The sequence below is a fragment of the Anoplopoma fimbria genome, chromosome 24, assembly GCF_027596085.1.
Source record: "Anoplopoma fimbria isolate UVic2021 breed Golden Eagle Sablefish chromosome 24, Afim_UVic_2022, whole genome shotgun sequence".
Classification (NCBI taxonomy): domain Eukaryota; kingdom Metazoa; phylum Chordata; class Actinopteri; order Perciformes; family Anoplopomatidae; genus Anoplopoma; species Anoplopoma fimbria.
The window spans coordinates 1026492-1050869 of record NC_072472.1 but is presented as its reverse complement, the minus strand read 5'-3'; the positions used below and the strand labels follow the sequence as shown (position 1 = coordinate 1050869).

Below are 24378 nucleotides of genomic sequence, written 5' to 3'. Positions count from 1 at the left end.
TGTTATCTCCTAAAATGTATAAATGTGGCATTATGAAATAAAAGTCTCCTCAAATAAATAAATAAATAAATAAATGTGTTAAAAAATAAAAACTCCCTTTAATAAATAAAACAATGTGGTATCATGAAATTAAAGTCCCCTAGAATAAATAAATAAATGTAGCAATATCAAATAAAAGTACCCCCAAATAAATAAATGAATGTGTTATTATAAAATGAACGTATCCTAAAATGTATAAATGTGGCATTATGAAATAAAAACTCCCTGGAATAAATAAAAGAAAGTGGCATTATGTAAAGTCTCCTCAAATAAATAAATAAATGAATATATTATTATAAAATAAAAGTCCCCTAGAATAAATAAATAAATGTAGCAATATCAAATAAAAGTTCCCCCAAATAAATAAATGAATATGTTATTATAAAATGAATGTCTCCTAAAATGTATAAATGTGGCATTATGAAATAAAACTCCCTCAATTATGTAAATAAATAAATAAATGAATATATTATTATAAAATGAACGTCTCCTAAAATAAATAAATGTGGCATTATGTAATAAAAGTCTCCTCAAATAAATAAATGAATGTGTTATTATAAAATGAACGTCTCAATAAAAGTCTCCTCAAATAAATAAATAAATGTTATTATAAAATATTATAAAAAGTAATGTAATGTTATGTAATATAATAAAATGAACGTCTCCTAAAATGTATAAATGTGGCATTATGAAATAAAAGTCTCCTGAAATAAATAAATAAATAAATGTGTTATTATAAAATCAACATCTCCAAAAATAAATAAATGTGGCATTATGTAATAAAAGTCCCCTAGAATAAATAAAAGTGTAATTGTATTTAAATGTATTCTTTATAATTATTGAAGGACTTATCAGTGTGTTTAATATTGTAATAAATAAAAGTGTAATTGTATTTAAATGTATTCTTTATAATTATTGAAGGACTTATCAGTGTGTTTAATATTGTAATAAATAAAAGTGTAATTGTATTTAAATGTATTCTTTAATATCAGTGTGTTTAATACTGTAATAAATAAAAGTGTATTTCCGCCTCCAGAGCAGCAGGTGGCGGTAACGCACCAGCGCGCTTCATGCCAACCGCCGTAAAACCAGGAGAAGACGAAACGTCGACGTCATGACGTCAGACGTTTGAAAGTGCGCAGTGACGCTGGCGGCTCGACAGTCTTTTCCCTCCTCGCTGGACGCTGCCCGGCTATGCCGACGTTCCGCTAAACGCTCCTCCTCGGCCGCCGTAGTGGACTCTGCCGCTGGTTCTTCTTCTTCTTCTTCTTCTTCTGCTCGACACGTCCGCACAGCGTAGTTTAAGGTGAAAGCTCGTGAAGGGACGCGTGTTCTCCGCGCGTCTGCCTTTTGTTTTGCTAACGTTCAGCTAGCATGCTAACGGCTAGCTAACGTCTAGCTAGCTAGCTGGCTAGAAGTTAGCTTGCCGCGCGTCTCTTCTGGCTGCCCACTGCGCATGCGCAATAGGTGTGTTGATTAAAGACACGTTGGGCTGCTGGAGGCGGTTTAATGTGCCGAGCTAGCCTGTTGTTAGCCGACCTGATGCTAATGCTAATGCTATGTCAGTGTTAGCCGACGCTACGTACGCTGCGTGATGACGTCACAGCCCAGGGTTGCTGCACGTGGAGCCAGATAACCTTTTACTGTAGTACACCTGAGAGTACTATCACTGTAGTACACCTGAGAGTACTATCACTGTAGTACACCTGAGAGTACTATCACTGTAGTACACCTGAGAGTACTATCACTGTAGTACACCTGAGAGTACTATTACTGTAGTACAGAGTACTATCACTGTAGTACAGTACTATTACTGTAGTACACCTGAGAGTACTATCACTGTAGTACACCTGAGAGTACTATCACTGTAGTACACCTGAGAGTACTATTACTGTAGTACACCTGAGAGTACTATCACTGTAGTACACCTCAGAGGTACTATTACTGTAGTACACCTCAGAGGTACTATTACTGTAGTACACCTCAGAGGTACTATACTGTAGTACACCTGAGAGGTACTATTACTGTAGTACTATTACTGTAGTACACCTCAGGTATACATACTATTACTGTAGTACACCTGAGGTACTATTACTGTAGTACACCTGAGAGTACTATTACTGTAGTACACCTCAGAGGTACTATTACTGTAGTACACATCAGAGGTACGTGTACTATTACTGTAGTACACTATTCTGTAGAGGTGTACTATTACTGTAGTACACCTACAGGTGTACATGTACCTCTGAGGTAAAAACTCTTAACAACCCTTTTGGATCAGCTGGAAAATGCATCGTCACAGAGCTGTAAACAGGCTGGTTTTCTTTTTGGAGATACGTTGTTCTCACAGGACAGCGAGACTCAAACCACATGATGATCTGATAGAATTTGCAACATGCACAATAATGCATCAAACTGAAATCTATCTGGACTTTTCTGAAGATACCGTTTGTTTCTTCAAGAGATTCTTTCTGTTTTGAGGTTCAGAATGTTTAATGTCTGAAGGAACCCCAAACGTATATATATTCTAAAGGATTTAGATTCTGTCTTTATAACTAAACAAGTGTTTTATAATCTGATTTAATGTGATGTAATCCAAAATATAAATCGTCTCATTTTCCCACCAATATTCTCTCACAGTTTTAGAATATTACTGCAGAACATAAGCGGTTGCTATGGGAATGCAGCGACTCAAACAGTTGATGGATGAATGTTTGTGTTTGTCTCCATACAGAAGACCTATGCGGTCCTGCTAGCAGGGCAAGATGTTCAACAAGTCATTCGGCACTCCCTTCGGAGGAGGGACGGGGGGGTTTGGCACCGCGTCGACCTTTGGACAACAGAGTGAGTTGTTTCATTTATTTGTTAAAACTCTGGGATTCGATCCTACAACAGCACCAGGCAGAGACCAGCGACGTTCTCTGGATTACTTATCTAAATATTATATGATTAAAAAAAATCCCTCCAGGAAACTTTTAGAATATCAGTCCAGAGAACGGAAGAAACTATGTATAAACCACATGGTGCAAACGACAACCACACTTCCGTATTTACGCCTAGATGACGTTAGTTTGAGTGTTGATGGAGCAGCTACGATGTTAGCATAGCTTAGCATCAATAGATCCAAACTCATTCAGAAAACAAGCATTTTAAAAGTTGTTTGCTTGTCGTCTTGTGAAGAGACCTAACAAAACATGAAGTCAGACTTATTACAAATCTTCATCGTTCTGATGTTTTTCAGCATCTTTTTTTTATCCGTTTATTGCAAGAAATAAAATCCAAAGTTTATTTTGGGGTTCATACGGCTGTATTAATCCAGTCGACATGTGACTGCTGAGTTACAGTGAATACAGCTTTTGGATGATGTTATGAACTCAGACAAGACGGCCTTAAGTTTCCCGGGATGTCTGGTTCTTCCACAACATGAGCAAAGCAGCAGTAGTGTTAATTCAGACATTGATGAAACATGTCTACATGGATGAAGCCTCTTTCTCTCCGGGGCGTCGAGCACCATTGACCCAAATAAGCACAAATGATCCCGCCAGTAACTTCACGTTACATTTCACAATCATCAGGTTATTGATGAAGTGAACAGACTAAACCTCTTGTCTGTGAGTGTTTCAGTGTTCCTGGTGACTGAAGTCTCATGTGGTGATTTGAAGCATCAGTCTGTGACATCTCTTCCTTTCTCCTCAATGATCTGCAGACACGGGTTTTGGGGCGACGGGAGGCTTCGGGACGTCTGCGTTCGGGGCCGCGGCCCCCACCGGAGGACTGTTTGGTCCCACACAGAATAAACCTGGTTTGTCAGCTGTTGTTTTATTCGCTCTCGTTTCCATTCACACAAACATAGAACCCAACACCAACGTGTCCTGGTCTCTGTCCTGCAGGCGGTCTTTTTGGGTCCAGTACTTTCAGCCAGCCGCCGGCTTCCTCCACCAACACCGGCTTTGGCTTCGGGGCAACGACCGGCACTACGACCAGCTTGTTTGGCAGCACCGGGACTGGAACCACCGGCGGACTCTTCTCCCAGCAGAGCAATGCTTTCGGAGCCAACAAACCCACCTCGTTTGGAAGTGAGAACCCGCCATACGCCACAGTTTATGGTTTACAGCTCTCACCTCTTTATGGTCTCGTCCAGGAGGGACCTCAACACTTGTTTGGTTCATCATTAGAGCTACAATCAGATGTGAAGATTCATCTTGTTCGTGCTTGAAATCTGTCGTTTTTTTCTCCCTAAAAAGTTCCTACTAACAAATCAAAAATGTAAAATAACCCAAATCCAGTGCTCCAGTTGTGTTTGCAAACTGCTCAGCCCCATTGTCGTTTTGATTTGTTTATCTTATGAAACGTCTGAACGCTTTGAAGAAGTCTCCCTCCCATCGTGTCCTCCAGGCTTTGGGACGAGCACCAGCAGTGGCGGGCTGTTTGGGTCGACCAACACCGCCTCCAACCCGTTCGGTGGAGGTGGAGGTGTCGCCTCCCTGTTTGGAGGTGCGGGGTTCACCGCCGCACAGCAGCAGCCGGGAACGACTGTAAAATTCAATGTGAGTCGGTTTGTATAAAGTTTATTCAAATTTGTACGAATACATCCTTCAAATGTTGGTCACCACTGAACTATCTGGAGCCATTCTAGGTTAAAAATACTGTACACAGTACACAGAATTGAGATGTGTTAAACTTTAAATTAACAAAAAAAATGTTTCACTCAGAAACATGTTAATTGTGAAACTGAATCAAAAACCCTCTTTTGTTTGTACATTTTACAAACTGTCACTTTTCTTCCCCCTTCAGCCTCCAACAGGAAGTGACACCATGGTGAAGGCCGGTGTGACCACCAGCATCAACACCAAGCACCAGTGCATCACCGCCATGAAGGAGTACGAGAACAAATCCCTAGAGGTCAGTCCCTGTTGCTTTTTAGAGATTCATCTGTCGGCACAGTCGAAGCCGTGAAGGTTTGGAAACATTAGGACACCACGGCCTCTGGTGTGGACCTGTCAATCAGTGTGTAGCCCCGCCCTAAAGCATCCCCTGCTTTATGGTCTGTTTGACTCTAAATGGAGCATCATTTACTAAATGAACATCATGCTGTATTGAAGAAGACTTGAAACTAGAGATTGAGACCATAAACTCATGTTTACAATGTTTACTGAGGGAATAAATCAAGAGAGAAGTAGAGTCATTTTCTCATAGACTTCTATACAACCAGAGGAGTCGCCCCCTGGTGGACAGGAGAGAGAATGCAGCTTTAAGACATGAAGCTTTGACTTCACTTTAAAGAGCTGGATGTTGCTGCACTGAATGAATACATCAATCTTGTCAATGTGGAATTTCATCTGAGCAACATTCAGAAAGCCTCAGCTAGCCGGAGGAGAGCAACACCAGGATTTAGAGGATAAGAAATGAAAAGCAGAGGCTTGCAGGAAAACAATAGTTTTCCAAAGTTGAAGATTATTGTTTGAGCAGCCGAGAAAAGACGTTTGTTGAAACTGGATTAAATCTCTCTTGTCTCCCTGCAGGAGTTGAGGTTCGAGGACTACCAGGCGGGCAGGAAGGGTCCGACCAACCCGATGGCCGCACCGACAGGCGGCTTGTTCGGCGCCACCGTGGCAACGTCCAGCGCCGCCACCGGCCTGTTCGGTGCCGCGGCCCCCAACACCAACTTCTCCTTCGGACAGAACAAGAGCACCTTCGGAGCAGCACGTGAGTGGCGCCGATGTCAGACGCTGCTTGTTCAGAGTTTGAGTTCTTGGTCTCCTCGGTGTTGTTGATGTTTGTGAAGCATCAGCTCCGTCTTTGTTTCTCTGCAGCGGCTGCCAGCGGGTTCGGTGCGGCGGCCGGCGCCGGTCTCTTTGGTCAGCAGGCCCCCCAACAAGCCAGCAGCCTCTTCAAGCCGTTCGGTCAGACCACCACCGCGCCGAGCACCGGCTTCTCCTTCGGCAACACCAACACCATGGGACAGGCCAACACCAGCAGCATGGTGAGAACCCTCTGTCTTGAGTTCAGGAGCAATACCTCATTATTTAACATCATAAACCCACAGAGACAACGTCAGTAAGATGATGATCTGATGATTATGAGTTTTAACAGCTTCTGGCTCTGATACACGGTTTAGTTTTGGCGATTATTTATTGAAAATGTGCTTTTCCATCCCGCCGGTGGGTTTTGTGGTTCAGACGGTTAAACAACATTCAAAGTCGCACTCAGAAACAATAAAAAAACAACCTCAGTTTGACACCACAGAAGAAGAAAACGAGTAGAATGAGCTCTTTAAATCTTATTTTTTAAAGCAGCAGGTCGTCTCACTGCAACGCACTAACGGGCGTTTTGTGTCGTCCTTCCTGTGGTTCAGGGTTTGTTCGGGAACGCGGCGGCGCCGCAGGCCGGCGGCTTGTTCGGCGCGGCTCAGCCCAGCACCGCCGCCGGCTTCGGGACCGCCACCGGACTGTTCGGACAAGCCAACGCCGGATTTGGAAATGTCGGCACACAGGTACACGAAGAATTTAGTAAAGTAACCGGAGATTACTGACATTAAGTAGCTGAGAGGTTTGACTCGCCAGATATCAAAAGTTACTAAATGTAGACCGATTTTAAATGATGTGTTCAAATGTTATCTTGTAAAATTCAGTATTTGTTGAGAAAATGTAATACACAGTTATTAAGGATGTTTTCACATTAATATAAAATAGAAATTAGAGATGAATTATGAGCTGTTTAACTTCCTAACACTCTAAGAAGATTATAAAACTTCATTGAAACTACTAATTACCCCACAAAATGTTTCATCAAAGGAATTATATATTGAAAATACATTCATGTTGCTAGCAGCTGTTAGCAATTGTATAATTGAAAAAGAGTATGATAATACTGTAACTAAGCAACCAACTTCCTGTTTACATCTCCATGTGCATGCTCAGTGTACGAGAGGAGTCATGTGATGTTTGTTTTCAGGCGTGTTTTATGAAATCATTTCTAAATCGTTTCCGTCTTGAGATAAAAACACATCAGAGTGTTTTGTCGTCTTCATGTCCGTCTGTTCTTCGTCCATCGCAGCAGAGTTTGTTCGGTAATAAGACGGCCGGGTTCGGCACCACCACCACCAGCGCCCCGTCCTTCGGCACCGGCACCGGGCTGTTCGGCAACAAGCCGGCCCTCACGCTGGGGACCGGAACCAACACCTCCACCTTCGGTGAGTCCGCCGGGGTTTAAAGGTGGAGACGGTGTCGTAAATCTGATGTCTGTTAATAACTTTGATTATTGATTGTTTGTTTTTTTCTTCTCGCTTGTTGCAGGTTTTGGGGCTAACCCTGCTGCCGGGAGTCTGTTTGGGAACAAGCCGGCCACCGGAGGACTGGGGACGGCACTGGGGACCAGCTTCGGAGCAGGTACTGGAGGATCCACGAGACTGGGAGGGATCAGATTATGAAAACCAGCATGTGGAATATATATGAGAAATTATAACGAGACAAGAATACTTGATGGCTGTACACATATTGTTCTACTAATATACTTTGATTATTGTTAAAAAAACTCACTGGAACCAGTGGAACTACTGGTTCCACTGGTTCCAGTAGTTCCAGTAGTCCGATCTAAAGGAGAGTTCTTGCTCCTTTATGATCGTACACTGAACATCTTTGGGTTGGAGCTTCACTCTTAACGTGTGCTCAGTTTTTCACACACACACACACACACACAACAGTATATGAATAAGGAGTTGTGTGTGTTCAGCAGTGGGCGCAGGACAGACGTCTCTGTTTGGGAACAACCAAAGCAAACTGGGCGCCACACTGGGAACGATGGGAACCTTTGGAGCGACGGCATTCAACACCGGAGCCAGCACCCTGGGCTTTGGAGCTCCACAGCAGCCAGTCGGTGAGCAGCGTCTGTCTGTCTGTCTCTCTCTCTCTCTCTCTGTCTCTGTCTCTGTCTCTCTCTCTCTCTCTCTCTCTCTCTCTCTCTCTCTCTCTCTGCTTCAAACCGTCCGTGTCCTCCCATCAAACCAACATCATCGTCTCTCTTTGTTTCATTTTGACTGTATCCGTGCTCGTGCTTCATCTGACCTCTCTCTCTCTCTCTGTCTCTCCATTTGTCTCCTGCAGCGCTCACAGATCCGAGTGGGACGGCCTCCCAGCAGGCCATGCTCCAGCAGCAGCTCAGCGTCCTGGCGTACTCGCCGTACGGAGACTCGCCGCTGTTCAGAAACCCGCTGTCAGACCCCAAGAAGAAGGAGGAGGTGAGAACAGGCTATTTTCACCCTAACCCGACAGAAAGCTGAATAAATACCAGAGAAAACACAAAACGTCTGAGGCTTTCATGGGGTTATCCTCCATGTAGACAATGTTTCATCAATCATGTTTGAAATCACCACTATTGCTGCTTTGTTCATGTTTTGGAAATCCCAGACATCAAAGTAAACTAAACGCCGTCTTGTCTGGGTTCCTAACATCATCTGCAGGAGTATTCACTGTATCTAACAAGCCGCCAACGGCTGGTTCACTACGGCTGTATGACCCCCAAATAAATGATTTAGCTGTGATTTCAGTGTAATAAACGAATAAAAAGATGCCGAAATAACTACATGATGATGATTTGTAAAAAGTCTGAATTCATGTTTTGTTCGTTCTCTCTGCCAGACGATTTAAAAGGCTTGTTTTCTGAACGGTGTTTGGATCATTTGTTGCTAGGAGTTTTTTTTTGAGTATCCAATCACAACCCTCTGTGTTCTGACAGCGTCTGAAACCAACCAATCCGACGGCCCAGAAGGCTCTGACCACGCCCACCCACTACAAGCTGACCCCTCGCCCGGCGACCAGGGTCCGCCCCAAAGCGCTGTCGTCATCGGGGGCCTCCAAGTCGCAGCTCTTCGACGGCCTCGACGACGACGAGCCCTCGCTCACCAACGGAGCCTTCGTACCCAGGTACCCACCTCATCGCCACGGCAACGGTGTTTGAGCGTGAAGAGGCTCTGTGACATCATCCAACATGTTCAGCCATGTTTTTCTTTATTTTATTTTTTTACTTAAATTAAAACAGACTTAAGACTTGAATAAACAAGGCTGATGATAAAAATAATAGAAATAATTATAATTCAGCAAATAATAAATATATATATATTTAATTTGCCATTTATTGTTTTTAAATAGAATAAAATCTAACAAATGTTGTGTAAATGTTTTTCGTTCACAGGAAGAGCATAAAGAAACTCGTGCTGAAGAACCTGAACAGCAGCCAGTACAACAGTCCAATCAGCAAAGAGACGGACGACCTCGCTTCACCTCCAGAGTATCCTCAGAACGGACACAGGTATGAGCACACACACACACACACACACACACACACACACACACACACACACAATAACTTCCTTGTGTATCTCTCACACTTCCGTTCTCTCATTAGAAACTTCATTAAACAGAATTTCTTGTGGATTTCTATGCCTCTGCTACGTTTATTCGTCATAACCTGACCACCAGATTGTTTGTTACTCATTCAGTCTTTGGAAACTGTTTGACTGCACTTTAAAATAATACCTGGCAGGTGATTGGATGAACCACCTGTCAATCAAACTCTTGACAGTTGGAAGAAAACTCTTCATGCAGTAAAAGATTAAAGTGTCGTTCAGTGACTTTCTTTAAATCCGTCACAAACGTCCATGTTGACTTGAGGATGAACTGATTCGATTTTGGGGTCAAAGGTCAATGTGACCTCAGAAAACATTTTCTTGGCCAAAACTCAATACTAATTATGACAAAATACACACAAACGTATAAAATGATGAAGTGACGACATTTTGGAAAGACTTGGATGGTAATTCTAGTCTCTTAAGAACCATGGTGGATTATTTCAGGTCTTCTTGTTTACTGTCAGATGTGTTTGTTGTGTTTTGATCATCTGTTAATGTTGACATCCCGTTAACGGAGTCCTGCCATGTGCTTCTCTCTCCAGCCTCATGGAGGAGGAGGAGGAGATGCCGGGTGCCAGCAGCCCGGTGGACGACGACCCCGAGGTCACCCAGTTCTACGTCAACCCCATCGCCAAGCCGATCCCTCAGGGCCGTGTCCAGACCAGCCTGCAGGACACCATCAGCGACCTCAACATGCACAAAGTGGCCCGGAACGGCGGACTGGAGGTCAGCGGACACAGCTCTGTTTTCCTCTGATCTGGACCTTTTTGTTTAATGAGACGAGAACGGGAGCATCGACATCTACGACTCCAGATGTTCAGATATTCTGTTGATACAAACACAGATGAGTTTATATCATCATCGTCATAGAAACTGTAGATGTCGATGCTGACGTCAAGAGTCCAGAACGTCCGACTGTCCTTATTATTAAAGAGTTAAAATCCAGACTGAGATTTGAGCAACAAAACTGAACGATTCAGTTTGTTTTCTGTCAGATTAGAACTGTGATGCTGAACTGTTTTTGTTTTTCCCGTCAGCTGAGCAGCGAGGACGTGTCTGCGTCTCTCGGGGACGAGTCTCTGCAGGAGGACAGAGAGGAGGAGCAGCAGGAGATGCAGCAGTCTCCTCACCCGGCAGGTCGGATACAAAACGCACTGTTCAATCCTGTCATGACCTTTAAATGACCCCGAGTTAAGATCTGTGTCCACACAGCGTCTTTTTCAGCATCTTGCATCAATAAAATCAAAACATTCACCAGCGATTGTTTACCCGGCAAATCTGCTGCTTCAAAAGGGCCTTTCAGTCTTTATTATTATGGTGTCTGACTGACATGAGGGTCAGGAGAGACAGACAGGCCCAAATCAACAATTATTTTCCGAAGAGTTCATATTTTCAGCAAGAAGAGCTCAGAAAAATGACCCGAGGCGGCTGCATCCGCTCTCTCCTCATTGGGAACAAATTGAAAAAGACGCTACGTGGACACCGGCACTAATGGAAAAGAATAAATGCATCACATTCTCTGTTTTCTTTCTTTCAGGCATCGTTCTGAACCGTGTTGGTTATTACACCATCCCCTCCATGGACGATCTGGCTGAGATGGTGGACGAAAACGGAGAGTGTGTGGTGGAAAACTTCACCGTTGGCAGGAAAGGTACCGACCGCTTACAAGAACTAAGTTTAAAGATATAAACGCTCCAAAAAAAAAAAAAAACAGCTTTCAACGTCTCACCGCTCTGCTCTGATTGGTCCTCACAGGCTACGGCTCCATCTTCTTCCCCGGCGAGGTGAACGTGACGGCGCTGAACCTCGACGAGATCGTGCACTTCAGACGCAAAGAGGTCATCGTGTACCCGGACGACAAGAACAAGCCTCCAGAGGGGGAGGGGCTTAACAGGTGAGAGACGGGTTTTGATCTGTCCGCAGGAAACAAGGTTTTTATCTAAAGATGAAGTTATATGTCGTCTATTCCACTTCCTGTCCTGATCCGGTCCTCGTTTTCTGCTCCGTGTGGTCGCAGGCGAGCCGAGGTGACTCTGGACGGCGTTTGGCCAAACGACAAGACGGCCTGCACTCAGATCCGGAGCCCCGAGCGTCTGACGGAGATGAACTACGAGGGTCGGCTGGAGAAGGCCTCCCGCAAACAGGGAGCCCGCTTCCTGGAGTACCGAGCTGAGACCGGATCCTGGGTGTTCGAGGTCAGTTGATATCACTCTCTGACCGACACGAGGAGACGTTTTGTAACTGACTCCTCCCCCTGTGTCTCTCAGTTGTAACTGACTCCTCCCCCTGTCTCTCTCTCTCTCAGGTGGCCCATTTCTCCAAATATGGCCTCCAGGACTCTGACGAGGAGGAGGACGTGCCGCTCAAAACGGACCCAAAGAAGCTGAAGACGATGATGATGTCACTTCCTGCCACCCGGCCGCAGCAGCTCCCCCCCTCCCAGCAGCAGGTGGCGCCACAGGCTCAGGTAGAGCAGCCTGCGCCCATCCACACTCATCCTCATCATCCTCACTGACACACCTGAGATGATTAAAGGAGCGTTTTTTAAACTTGACAGCAGGTTCTATATTTTATTTGAGTCGGTGAACGGATGGCGTGGGCTTCTTTCTGACACACAAACAATTTTCTAAATGTTATCGTCAACACACTTTGCCAATCCTACGAAGCCGTAGCAGGTCCGTGGTTGGTTGATGTTTTATAATCCTACATAAAGTATCTTTAGTGAAATATTTCCATTAAAGTTTTGTGCCTTTCAGAATTCTAAACTTTAAAGCCCGTTATTCTGATAAAAGCACAACACTCAGTGTATGCTCCTAAATGAGCTTCATCTTGATGCTTTTTTTTAAATGTATTTATTAAAGGGTGACTTTCTTTAACTACTAACACTGCTGGTGTAGTTTTCACAACAGAGGGAGCCGTTTATATTAACTTTGATCTGTTGGGTTTATTATGCTGCTTCAGTTTTAACGCCGGTAAAGAAAAAACACACACACACACGTATAAATAATACTTAGTATTTTCAAAAAATCTTCTCTGATCAGTTTGTGTTCTTCAGGACTTCATATACAGAATATTTACTTATGTTGTTATTGTTATTATTTTAACTATGTTATAATGAGGTTCTTGTGAGCTACTAACCTTAAAGTTAATCTCATGTTCTATATAAGAGGATAAATACTTAAACTTACTCTTACCTGCTTAAGATGTGTGACATGAATGTACTCATTTAAATTTAATGCATTTAATAAAGTTAATGAAGATGTTTAATCTTTGGTGTGTAAAGTTTGTGGTAAAATGATCTGCAGCAATTAAATCAAATGTTTATTGTGCAGTAAATTGGATCTGACTGTCCTGAGATGTTTTTCTTTTATTAGAATTTTTCTTTTTCACTTAATTAATCTTACATTTATGATGTCTGTGTATTTTGATAAAAGAAAATACATTTTTTCATCAGAATATTATTATGACTATAATTATAATTTATAGTCATAAATGTTTTAAATGTTATTTCTATAAATGTGAACAAAAGTATTTCCTTTAACTCTAATAATAACAATAATAATTCATTTATCTATAGTGCACTTAACAATGCAAAAAATTACATTACAAAGTTAAAAACTAAATAAAGAACCAGTCAATAAAAGGATAAATCTAATTATGAACAAAAAATGTAATATCTAAGTAAAACTAAATTAAAACATAAACACCTAAATAGTGTTTTTCTGTGGTCTTGATCTCCACATGACTCTTATCGTGTGTTTGTGTGTTTTCAGTCTACTGTTGCCGTGGAGATCCCGGGGGGCATGGCCGAGCTGGACAGCGACATGGCCGACATCACCCAGAGCTTCCCAACAGAGAGCATGCTGGGAGGAGAGATGGATGACGACAGCGACCTGCCGACGGGGGAGAAGCTCGGAGGTCTGATCCCCGCAGAGCACGACGGCGTCTCCGCGTCCGGCCACATGGCGTCCTCGCTGGGGATCAACCCGCACACCCTGCAGGTAGAGCCGCGTGGCCACCACCGCAAACAGGAAGTACATCAGGCTGAATTAAAAACCCTCCGTTGAACATGGGCGTGTTTTGTCGTGCAGATCATGAAGGCGTCTCTGTTCGCTGAGGATGAGGAGGAGAGCGACATGTTTCAGGATCACAGAGCCACGAAGGTGTCCGCCGACGTCTCGTCTCCTCGCCTCGTCGTGCCGGGAACCCAGAGCCGACCCTCCGGTACGAAACTCTGACCGCCGTCCACTTCCTGTTTTTATTTTGGTGACCTCTATTTATTCAGGGGCAGTTCGGGTTTAGTGCCTTGCTTCAAGGCGTGATGAAGAGATGATGAAGATATTATACACAGAGCAGCACCATGATGATGAAGATATTAAATATAGAGCAGCACCATGATGATGATGATGAAGATATTATACACAGAGCAGCACCATGATGATGAAGATATTAAATATAGAGCAGCACCATGATTATGATGATGATGATGATGATCTCGTTCTCTCTTTAGTCGGCGGTCTCCTTCAGGCTCGTTTCACCTCGGGCCTCTTCTCTCAGATGTCGGACTCTCCTCGTCCTCCTCCACTGACCCGGGGTCTCCGGCGGCTAAAGAACCCCCCCGCTCGTCACACTGGGCCGGGTCGGGACCCTCGTCCTTCCTGCTGCCCGCCCGGACCCCGGAGCCTTCGGTCAGGACGGTCGGCGTCCGGCGGCTGGGCGGCCCGGTGACCCTCAAAGAGTCCGTCACTCAAGGGAAGGTTGGTTTGTTTTTATTATTTATTATTTATTATTTATTTATTGATGAGGAGAGATGTCGTCTGCAACAGAAACACTGCCGGAGAGGAGTTCTCATCCATGTCGACAACGTTTCATCAATCACGGCTGAAATAAACACTACTCCTGCTTTGTACATGTTGTGGAGGAACCAGATATCCTAGAAACGAAACGCGAGTGTTCACTGTATCTAGCAGCCTCACGTCGGCTAGTTTACGACGGCTGTATGAACCCAGAGTAAACAATGCTGCTTTGATTTAATCACAATAAACGGACAAAAAAGATGCTGAAATAACAACATAATTATGCTAATTTGTAAAAAGTCTGAATTCATGTTTTGTACGTTCTCTCTACAAGACGGCAAGCAAACAACTTTGAAAACGCTTGTTTTCTGAATGGAGTTTGGATCTATTGATGCTATGCTAACATTGTAGCTGCTCCATTCATTCTCAAAATAACGTCAAACAGGAGTAAATACAGCCGCTTGTGATTGTTTGTTTCATGTGGTTTATACACAAACATTTCTACTCGTAGTTTCATCCGATCTCTCTACTAATATGAGGTATCGTAGAGCGAAGCGTTTGTGACACATGATGTGTTCAAGGATCCTTGGAAAGATGAAAATCTGACGATAAAGACGTTTTTTACAGCTTCTGGCTCTGATAAACTTTGAGATTGAGACTTGTTTCCTCAAACTGATGGTTTGTGTCGTTGCTGCTTCACAGGGGAGTCTGTTGATGGACGCCGGGCTGTTTAAGGGTCGATCCTTCCGGGTGGGTTGGGGTCCCGGCTGGACGCTGGCGCACTGCGGCGACCGGCTGAGCTCGCCGCCGGCCAAACGGCTCGACCGCCATGAACTCACCAAAACAGACTTCAGCTTCCTGCCAAAACCAGCCAGGAGCAAACCGTAAGAAGAAGCACAAAAACACACACACACACACACACACAACACACAAAACACACACACACACACACACACACAGTTCAACATAAAAAATACAAATATTTTCTAGTTTGTTTAACTTCATCTTTCATAGTATTTTGAAATATTCGGTGGAAAAAAGTTTGTCTAATTGTTTGTTATTGATCGGATGTCATTTGACCTGAAATCTGTGTTAAAATGTACAACATTTAGAATCAATATTCCTGCTTTTTTCCCTCATATCTCATTGTAAATTGCAGAAAAATATATTAATGCCATATCCTTTCTACCTACATCGTGCAGCGCAACATCAAAGTGGTTCAAATCTAACATGAAAAGTTCTTAAAGTAACTGAAAAACTTAAAGAAGCAATATACGACATTCAGAGCAGTGCTTTGTTCACATAGCCCGCCGGCTAACATGCTGTTAGCAGATAAATCGTCATGGAAACGTAGCCTTCGGTTCCTTCCGGCTGCTAGGTGAATGCATTAAACACAAACAATAACTACAAAGTGTATCAGACACTATAATCTAGTTGTGAACACTGTTATTATTCCGCCATATTTTTCTGAAATGTGAAGATAAGAGATAAAATAAGATTATCCTTTATTTGTCCCATATCGGGATATTGCAGTATAAGAAAAACAAGTTTAACAAATATGTCATCAAACAGTGACGGTGTAGTGAAGTCTCATAACTCATAATAACTCGTAGACCCCTACAGTAAACCTGCTGTGCTCTGGTATCTCCTCCCCTTCAGTCTGGTAGAGAGCCCCTATAAGGTGGTGCTGGAGCAGCTGGTTGTTCTGGAGCCTCCAGGGAAGACCAGCGAGGAGGAAGACGAGGAGGAGGAGAGCCAGTCGGTGCTGCAGCGCCCCCTAGAGATCTGTCTGAAGCACAGCACTGTGGACACCAGCGACGCCTCCGCCTGCCCGCTGGTTCGACCCCGGCACGGCGTGGCGGCGCTGCACGAGTACGCCGAGTGGATCAGCGAGCTGAGCGACAAGCATGGAGACGCAGACCGTAAGTGAGAGAGAGGGGGAGGGGGGGAGAGAGGAGAGAGAGAGAGGACGCATATTCAACATCTGAGGGAGGATTTAAGACGTTGGAGACTACATCAGTGAAATGACCTCATGTGAAGGAACGATAAGAGACTTGGAGTCAATCTTTAAAACACATTTATCAACATAACTGAAATATGAATTCAAACAGTTTATATGAGTCATAAAATCACGTTTATTCTAAATTTTCTGAAGGTATTATTCATTATTCTGTAGATTATATGATGGACATATTTGTAAAAAGCGAAGCAATTCTCTTTAACGTTTGAATTCATCCTCTCGAAGTTAAATTCTGCTCTCTGAGTTATGGATGAAGCCTCTGAGTTCAGTTTACAGACGCACTTTATTCTGAAAACCTTAAACATGATACATGACTACTTTGATAATCTATTAATCCGTCGATTACTTAATTGATTATTAAACATGAATTATTAAAATGAAAAAAAGCTTTAATTCCAAAAACAAAATGTATTTTTGTACAATAATAAAAAAGTACTTTACGTTACTTAACAACTACAAATTTGAAGTACTTATACTTTACTTGAGTAGTACTTTATATTTCAACACCACTACATCTGAGTGAAATATATATTTTTACTGCAATACATTTATTAAATACCAAAAGTTACATTCAGATTATTGATAACAAAATATAATATAATTGTATATTAAACTAATAAATTATATATTATAGATTATATAAAATCATTAAAATTAGCTCCACCTTTATCAGCTGCAACAACAAACCCAATAATGCATCAATAGTATAATGTTATTCTGCATAATGAGTACTTTTAAGTATACTTGATGTTAATACTTTGTACTTTTACTTAAATCTAGATCTTAGTATTACTACTATTCCTTAAGTAAGTTATCTTCTTAGCTGTTATTAAACGTTAGCTTTAGCATAGCTTCATCAGCTGTATCTTTAATCTCTGTATCCACCATTTTTAAAAAGGAGTCGCCGTCACTTCCTGTTGTTCATCATGTGATCTACACAAGACGCCTCATTGGCTGGTTTACTGGTTTACTGCCACCACTTTAAAGACGTTGCTCATAAAATAGACCCAAATAATCAATGAGGGAGTTTGTTGGCAGCTAGTTTTTTAAATAATTGACACCTCACACCGACACAAACAGGATCCAGCAGGTATTTATTCTGGTTCTTGAGATTCTGACATTCTTTATCTCCGTCTCTCCACTCCAGCTCTCCTGGGTTACTGGGCCGAGGTCTGGACGTTGTGCGAGGCCCTGTGGGGCCGGCTGGGCCCCGCCGATCTGGAGTCCGACGCCGAGATGCCCGATGCCGAGACGCCCGACGAGTATGAGCAGCAGCTGGAGAGGAGGCGGACCTTCTCGGCCTGGCTGTCCCGCGGAGCCGCCTGCCGGGTGGAGGAGGAGGTGGCGCTGGCGGCGAAGGGTCGCCACACGGACGCCATCTTCAGCTACCTGACGGGAAACCGCATCAGTGAGGCGTGTCGGCTGGCGCAGAAGGAAGGTGAGGAGGTTTGAAGAACGCTGCGGAATCTCAACACAGAGAAAACTATCATTCCTGCTAACGCAGCCGTCTGTCCTCAGGAGACCACCGTCTGTCCCTGCTGCTGTCTCAGGCCACCGGCTCTCAGTACTGTCGGGACCTGCTGGCCCTCCAGCTCGCCGACTGGAACCGCATGCAGACCGACAGCTACCTGCCGGAGGAGAGGCTACGCATCTACACACTGCTCGCAGGGAAACCGGTACGGACACGTCAGTTATTGTCTCTCGCTCGCTCTCCTCTGTCTCTCTCTCCTTCTCTCTCTCTCTCTCTCCTCCTCTCTCTCTCCTTCTCTAAAACTACTGCTGCTGGTGTTTACTGGCTTCACAGATGTGAAGGATTAGTTTGTTTTTGATGTGAATTTGGTAAAAAAGCTTCTTGGAATAATTTCAAAAGAGACATTTGTCAAACAAATCTGTTCACATCTGGCATGGGCAGACAGCGTGTGTGTGAACATATGCTATAGCGTGAAGCTTCATCGCTGAAGAGCCTGTATCGTGATGCGTTTCCTGTATCGTGATGCGTTTCCTGTCTGAACCCTGCAGGTGTGGCAGTCGTCTGAATCCGTGGTGAACGTTTGCTCCGAGCTGGACTGGAAGCGCTGCGTAGCCGTCCACCTCTGGTTCATGCTGCCGCCCACCGCCTCCGTGGCCGACGCCCTCGCCAGATACGAAGCCGCCTTCCAGGTAAGCTGCTGTCTGTCTCTCTCTCTCTCTCTCTCTCTCTCTCCTTCTCCCGCTTTCCTTCTCTCTCTCCCCTCCCTCTCAGACTCATCGTTGTGGTTGTTTCCGTCCTGCAGGGCTCATGTGAGGGGGGTAAATACGCCTGCGCCCCCCTCCCTCCGTACATGGAGGCGGAGCATCCGGACATGGAGGAGGAGGAGGAGTCTAAACGATCGCTGCACGACCTCTGCTTCCACCTGCTCAAACTCTACAGTGACAGGTAACCCAGCCACATCGATTTTAGAAAACCGCTTATTAAACAAAATTGTTTTATTTATTTAATGTTGATTAATAAATTAATTAAAATGTGATTATTTTACATGTGAATCTTGATCTATTGATGTCTTTGACTTCACCCTATAAAATAGAATAAGTGTAATTGTGGTTGTATAAATGTTATGGTGCTGTTAGATTGCTGCTAAGCCGTTCCGTTAATATGTGCTTCCTCCATTTGTGACCGCAGTGAAAATACGTATCTGGGTGAAGTAGTTTGTTAGATTTCATTTCTACCACTATAAACTTAAGAAGTGCCGGATTTAAGCAAAAGTGACTCTACATGTATTAAAAAAAGGCTCATGAGGATCATTTTCTCCTCCAGAGACGCTCAACATATGTTTGGACAGAGCAGGCCTCTGAGTTTAGAGAGCTGTAGAGGAAGCAGACGTCTTTAACGCTCCTTCCCTGTCTCTGTTCAGACACTACAGCCTGCAGCAGCTGCTGGACCCTCTGACCCTCACCTGGGACCGTCTGGACTACCGGCTCAGCTGGCACCTGTGGGGCGTCCTGCAGGCGCTGCACTACAGCCACCTGAGCGCCTCGCGGCAGGGACTCCTCCACGCCAGCTACGCCGCCCAGCTGGAGAGCGCCGGCCTCTGGCACATGGCCGTCTTCATCCTGCTGCACATCCCCAACGACACGTACGTCCAGATTATTATCATTATCATAGTCACTGTGTTTTACTCCAGGAACGTAAAATGTAACAAAAGGAGGCAATTTCTTAAAGCTGCATTCTCTCTCCTGTCCACCAGGGGGCGACTCCTCTGGTTGTATAGAAGTCTATGAGAAAATGACTCTACTTCTCTCTTGATTTATTCCCTCAGTAAACATTGTAAACATGAGTTTATGGTCTCAATCTCTAGTTTCAAGTCTTCTTCAATACAGCATGATGTTCATTTAGTAAATGATGCTCCATTTAGAGTCAAACAGACCATAAAGCAGGGGATGCTTTAGGGCGGGGCTACACACTGATTGACAGGTCTCTTTTGTCTGGTTTATTTATCCATCAACAGTTTAATTGACTTTCCATGAATAGGGCACACAGTCACGTTGCATATCTCTATCACATATATCATTTAATATACAGTTAATATCTTTTGTCCTTGTTACATTTGGTAAATTGTAATTTGCATAAAAGACTTGCTGACTCAGCATATGTGAAGACTGAAAGGAAAAGTGTTGCTTTATTCTTTAATGTCAGATTAATTCTGTTTTTATTTGAGCTTCTTCCTGCAGCAGCTTCAGTCGTAGTGACAAAGACAAATCTCTGCTTCTTCTTCTTCTTCTGCTTCTTCTGCTTCTTCTTCTTCTTCTTCTGTGGTGTTTGATGTTTCCTCTCTCTGTGTGTCTTCAGTCAGCGGGAGCGAGCGGTGAGGAGATGTTGACCCTGCACTGCCGCCTGCAGGAGACTGACGAGTCTCAGCGGAGGGAGCGCTTCCTGACGGAGAGGCTGCTGATCCCAGAGCAGTGGATCCACGAGGCCAAGGCCACCAGAGCACGCCGCGACGCCGACCACCAGCAGGAGGCGCTGCACCTTTACCGGGCCGGGTTCTGGAGCCAGTGTCACCGGCTGCTCATCCAACACCTGGCCTCAGGTGTGTGAGCTACTGTCACTTTAAGAAAAACACACAGACAGGTCCTTCAATGAGTTCAGAATAAAACACTTCTAGTGACACAAAGTGAAGAGAAAACAGACGAATAGTCAAAATACAAAGTGCTTCTGTTTGTTTTTCATTTGGATTTATGCCAAATTTATTTTAAGTTATTATTTTACATTTTTAAAGTCTTATTGTGGTGCAATTTGCAGCAATTGCATAAAAAAATAAAATCATTTTTTTCAATTATAAAACTTTAATTGTCCAACAAAGACAGATTATACAGATTTATTTTTTTAAATGGTACATAGAATTTAAAGAATTAGGGAAGAAATATATTTATTATTAATCATTATTTATTATATTACATTACATTACATTATTATATAATTTATAGCTTATATAATAATAATATTTTTTAATGGTCCAAATCAGCTACAAATGCATGATTTGGAAAAATAAACATTATTAATATTATTATCATAATAGCAATATTTGTACTTATTTCTCATTTCCTGTCAGACTGTTATCAGCGTTACAATAAAAACAAAAAGTCTTGGAGCTGTATAGAGGGTCAGTAATGATCTTTTGGCGGGAGCAATGAATTTAAAAGTCAAGACTCTAAACTTGTCCCTCCCGTCCTCCCGTAGACTGCATCATCAACGACAACCACGACTACCTGCTGGAGTTCCTGGAGGGGCTGGCGGTCCCTGAACACAGCGCCACCATCCAGGACTGGGACACGGCGGGGAGGGTTTACCTGGACTACATCCGCGTCATCAAGACTCTGCAGGACATCCAGCAGGTACAGAAACGCTCAGATTCAAGCAATCAACTTTATTTTGAAAGGGTTTTTTTAATGTCCAATATGAGACGAGACTGAAGAAGAAGACAAGGAGCCAATGTGCTTCAGTGTCGATGTCACTTCCTGTACCTGGTGTCATCAATAAAGAAGATGGCTTTTATTGTGAAAGTAGGCAGGAAGTGTTGCTGTGGGTACTAATCAGGCTTTAATTAATATTATTGAACAGATAATTCAAACGCTGCTCAGTATGCTAAACATATATAAAGGGTTCCGGGACAGAGGATGTAAAGCCCTCTGAGGCAAATTTGTGATTCTGGGCTCTACAAAATAAACTGAATTGAATTGAATATTATAAATAAGAAATAAGAAAAAAAACTGATGTTAAATTTCTTTGATAATTTAATTAACAAAAATTGGAAAACAATGGAATCGATATATCCAACATTGTTTCAAGAGTCTTCTTTCTGTCAGAAAAAGCAGCCATGATTGTTTTGTTTCCAAAGAGGTGCAGGACTTTTATTTATTATATTATTCATCATATATATTACAGTGAAAATCGAGGTTGCTTAAAGTCAAAGTACTAAAGTACAAGTACCTGAAAGTAGTTTTGTGTTCCAGATGGAAAACGCCGGTTACGAGTTGGAGCGTCTCTACGGCGACGTGACGTCTCTGTGCAGCAGAATCGAGCTGCTGCCCTGCAGCTCCGCCAGAGACCGCCTCGCCCAATCAGGTAAGAGAACACACCTGGCCTCTGATTGGCTGGCGTTAGATGAAGGTGAGCGTCAGGTGACAGAGAGAGAGAGAAAGAAGGAGATAGAGAGAACTTCAGTCACTTAAAGGGAAACGTGTTATAGAAATATGAACAGAGAGACAGGAAACAATATGTGACTCCCACTTCAGGAGGATGTAATTATCTCTGACGATCATCATCATCTTCATCAGCTTTAACTGTCCTTCAGAATGAAAGCCATAGTTTCCTGCTGATGGAGTCACTTTGACTAAATGTAAATAAATGTTGGCCAACTCTCTGACTCCATGGCAACACATGTTCAACCCCAGAATATTTTCATTTTGTCACCGTCCCTTAAAAATCCTTTCACTCTGTAAACCATCAAAAATACTAAATATAATACTTTTACTTTGTTATAGTAATTTATAGTGGGTTTTTTTTTTAACATTAAAAACATTCAATTGAAATGATTATGAAATAAAATATTGTATTTTTTTATGTATTTAAACAGATCTATTCATTAGATTTATTCTAGTTTATCACCAACACTACATTTTAGCTTTAATGATTTAATGAATGATGTTACTAGCTCTCCTCCTGTTGGCCGTTAGCGGTGCTGCTAACGTTACTAGCTCTCCTGTTGGTTTAAGCACAGGTTGGTTGTTTACAGTGTGACATTACCAGAGATCAGAGACTAGAGGAGCATAGCTGAAGCGATGAGGGAGGCTGAGGGGAGTCGATGCTCTCAGAAGGTCTGGAAGTGTTTTTTGAAGCCGGAGATATTTTCTTCAGACAGAATTGAGTCACAGGAAGTTTGGACTTCCTGCCGTTCTCAGATCGTTCAGCTGTTGTTGTTCGCTGAAAACCCCTCGCTCACCAAGCCCCGCCCCCTTCCTCCTTCTCCCTCCCCCCATGCAGAGATGGCGAAGCGCGTGGCCAACATCCTGCGGGTGGTGCTGAGCCTGCAGCAGGGCGACGCCGCCTCCGACTCCTCGGCGTGCCGCTCAGCCAGCTGGCGCCGCACATCAGCCGCCTGCCGATGCCGGAGGACTACACGCTGGAGGAGCTGCGAGGCCTCACGCAGTCGTACCTGCGGCAACTCACCGTCAGCCAATGAGAGCGCAGAACAGCAGCGGAGGGCCGATTGAAGTTTAAAGAAGGTGTTGAACTGTCCGCTGCTCAGACATCATGGAATTCTGAAAAAAAGGATTAAAAAAAAAAAAGATAAAAGGAGCTGAAACACAAACGGGAAACGAGTTTGAGTCGTTTGTTTCCGAGGAGGGAACCGCTCCACGACTCGGTTCCGGAGTTTGTTCTCGTCGGTTCTGGACGCCGTCTGTTTTGAAAACAGGCACAAAGCTGCGATACGTCATTCCTCTTCGTCTGTCTGTGTGTGTGTGTGTGTGTGTGTGTGTGTGTGTGTGCGTCGCTTCAGGGGAGAGTTAAAAAATAAGAAACAACAGCACTTGACCGGAAGTTCCTCCTCATTCAGTCACTGTTAACCGTTTAAAACCACGTTAACCAACCGGGTCACAGGAACCAAAATTATGTTTTTGTTTCACCAAATCTACTTTGTTTTTTCACACCTGCCTCTGGATTCTTTTACCTCGTAGAATACAACAAAGATCTTCTGGTGCTAACTGGGAGTTCTTCTGTTCCACTGGTTTCCGTTTATTCCTGTTGAGTGTGAAAGTCGCTCCACAGACTCTTGAAACCTGCTGCATTGTAATCAATCTTTATTATCAAGTCTGTTCATTTATGTCAAAGTTTAACTGAAGTTGTGAAATCATTTCCTGCAGACTTTCAGATCTATCTGTGTTTAAACTGCATCACGTGAAGAAAACCTTTTTCATCAGGGAGTTCTGTCTCCAAACAATAAGACAATACAAACATTGAAGCGTCTGTAATGTTCTAGTACCGATAGTTTCCAGAGTCTGCTAAAGATTTTAATACTATGCAGAAATGAATGGAAACCAATCGGCAGAAAGGGAAAAAAATCTAATTAAAAAGTAGCTAAAACGTTCCAACTGTAAAACGATCCGTTCTCTCTTTCAGCTGTAAACTCGTTCACACGTTCTGTTGTTTATTATTTTAAAGTTCTCCCCAGAAACCGACTTCTTTCCCTCTTTAACAGAGTTATTTTGTTGGAGTGGCGTCTTTGTAACGGCACTTCACTATGCATGTGAGCGTGTAAATGTGACCTCGTTTGACCTTTGACCCCAAAGAAAGTGACGCGTTATCGATTTAGCTCCGACAAAAGAGGATTATTTTTTTTTTTCTTCGAAAGATTTGGTTTTATGATATGCGTGAACAAAAAAGCAGCCGTTAGCTTAGCATAGTGTGACAGTAGCATCTGTTCATCTGTCGATATGTGAATAAAGACGATTATCTGAATGCGAGCGGCGGCGGCGTTCAGACGGGTTCCACGTGAACGACGTGGGTTTGATTCTGAGGAAAGCTCAACATGCAAAATGTCTGATGGTCTATTTTTGTAGATTTCTGTTTTGTTTGAATG

General features: G+C 43.4%; 1 protein-coding gene across 1 annotated transcript; it reads left to right on the top strand.

The window, feature by feature from the left end:
* The first annotated feature begins 1181 nt into the window (after positions 1 to 1181).
* LOC129113309 (nuclear pore complex protein Nup98-Nup96-like) lies at positions 1182 to 24378 on the top strand. Its single transcript, XM_054625529.1, is given in 37 exon segments — positions 1182 to 1345; positions 2774 to 2883; positions 3746 to 3841; positions 3930 to 4115; positions 4435 to 4586; positions 4834 to 4941; positions 5562 to 5745; positions 5853 to 6022; positions 6395 to 6532; positions 7099 to 7231; positions 7335 to 7427; positions 7771 to 7914; positions 8142 to 8275; positions 8773 to 8960; positions 9229 to 9345; positions 9988 to 10171; positions 10483 to 10582; positions 10983 to 11096; positions 11201 to 11339; positions 11463 to 11640; positions 11751 to 11912; positions 13219 to 13446; positions 13537 to 13669; positions 13956 to 14018; positions 14057 to 14202; positions 14944 to 15125; positions 15901 to 16163; positions 17409 to 17699; positions 17780 to 17937; positions 18281 to 18421; positions 18535 to 18677; positions 19153 to 19378; positions 20088 to 20328; positions 20979 to 21133; positions 21752 to 21863; positions 22782 to 22856; positions 22859 to 24378. Coding segments are annotated over 36 exon segments (5478 nt in total). The 5' UTR covers positions 1182 to 1345; positions 2774 to 2804; the 3' UTR covers positions 22981 to 24378.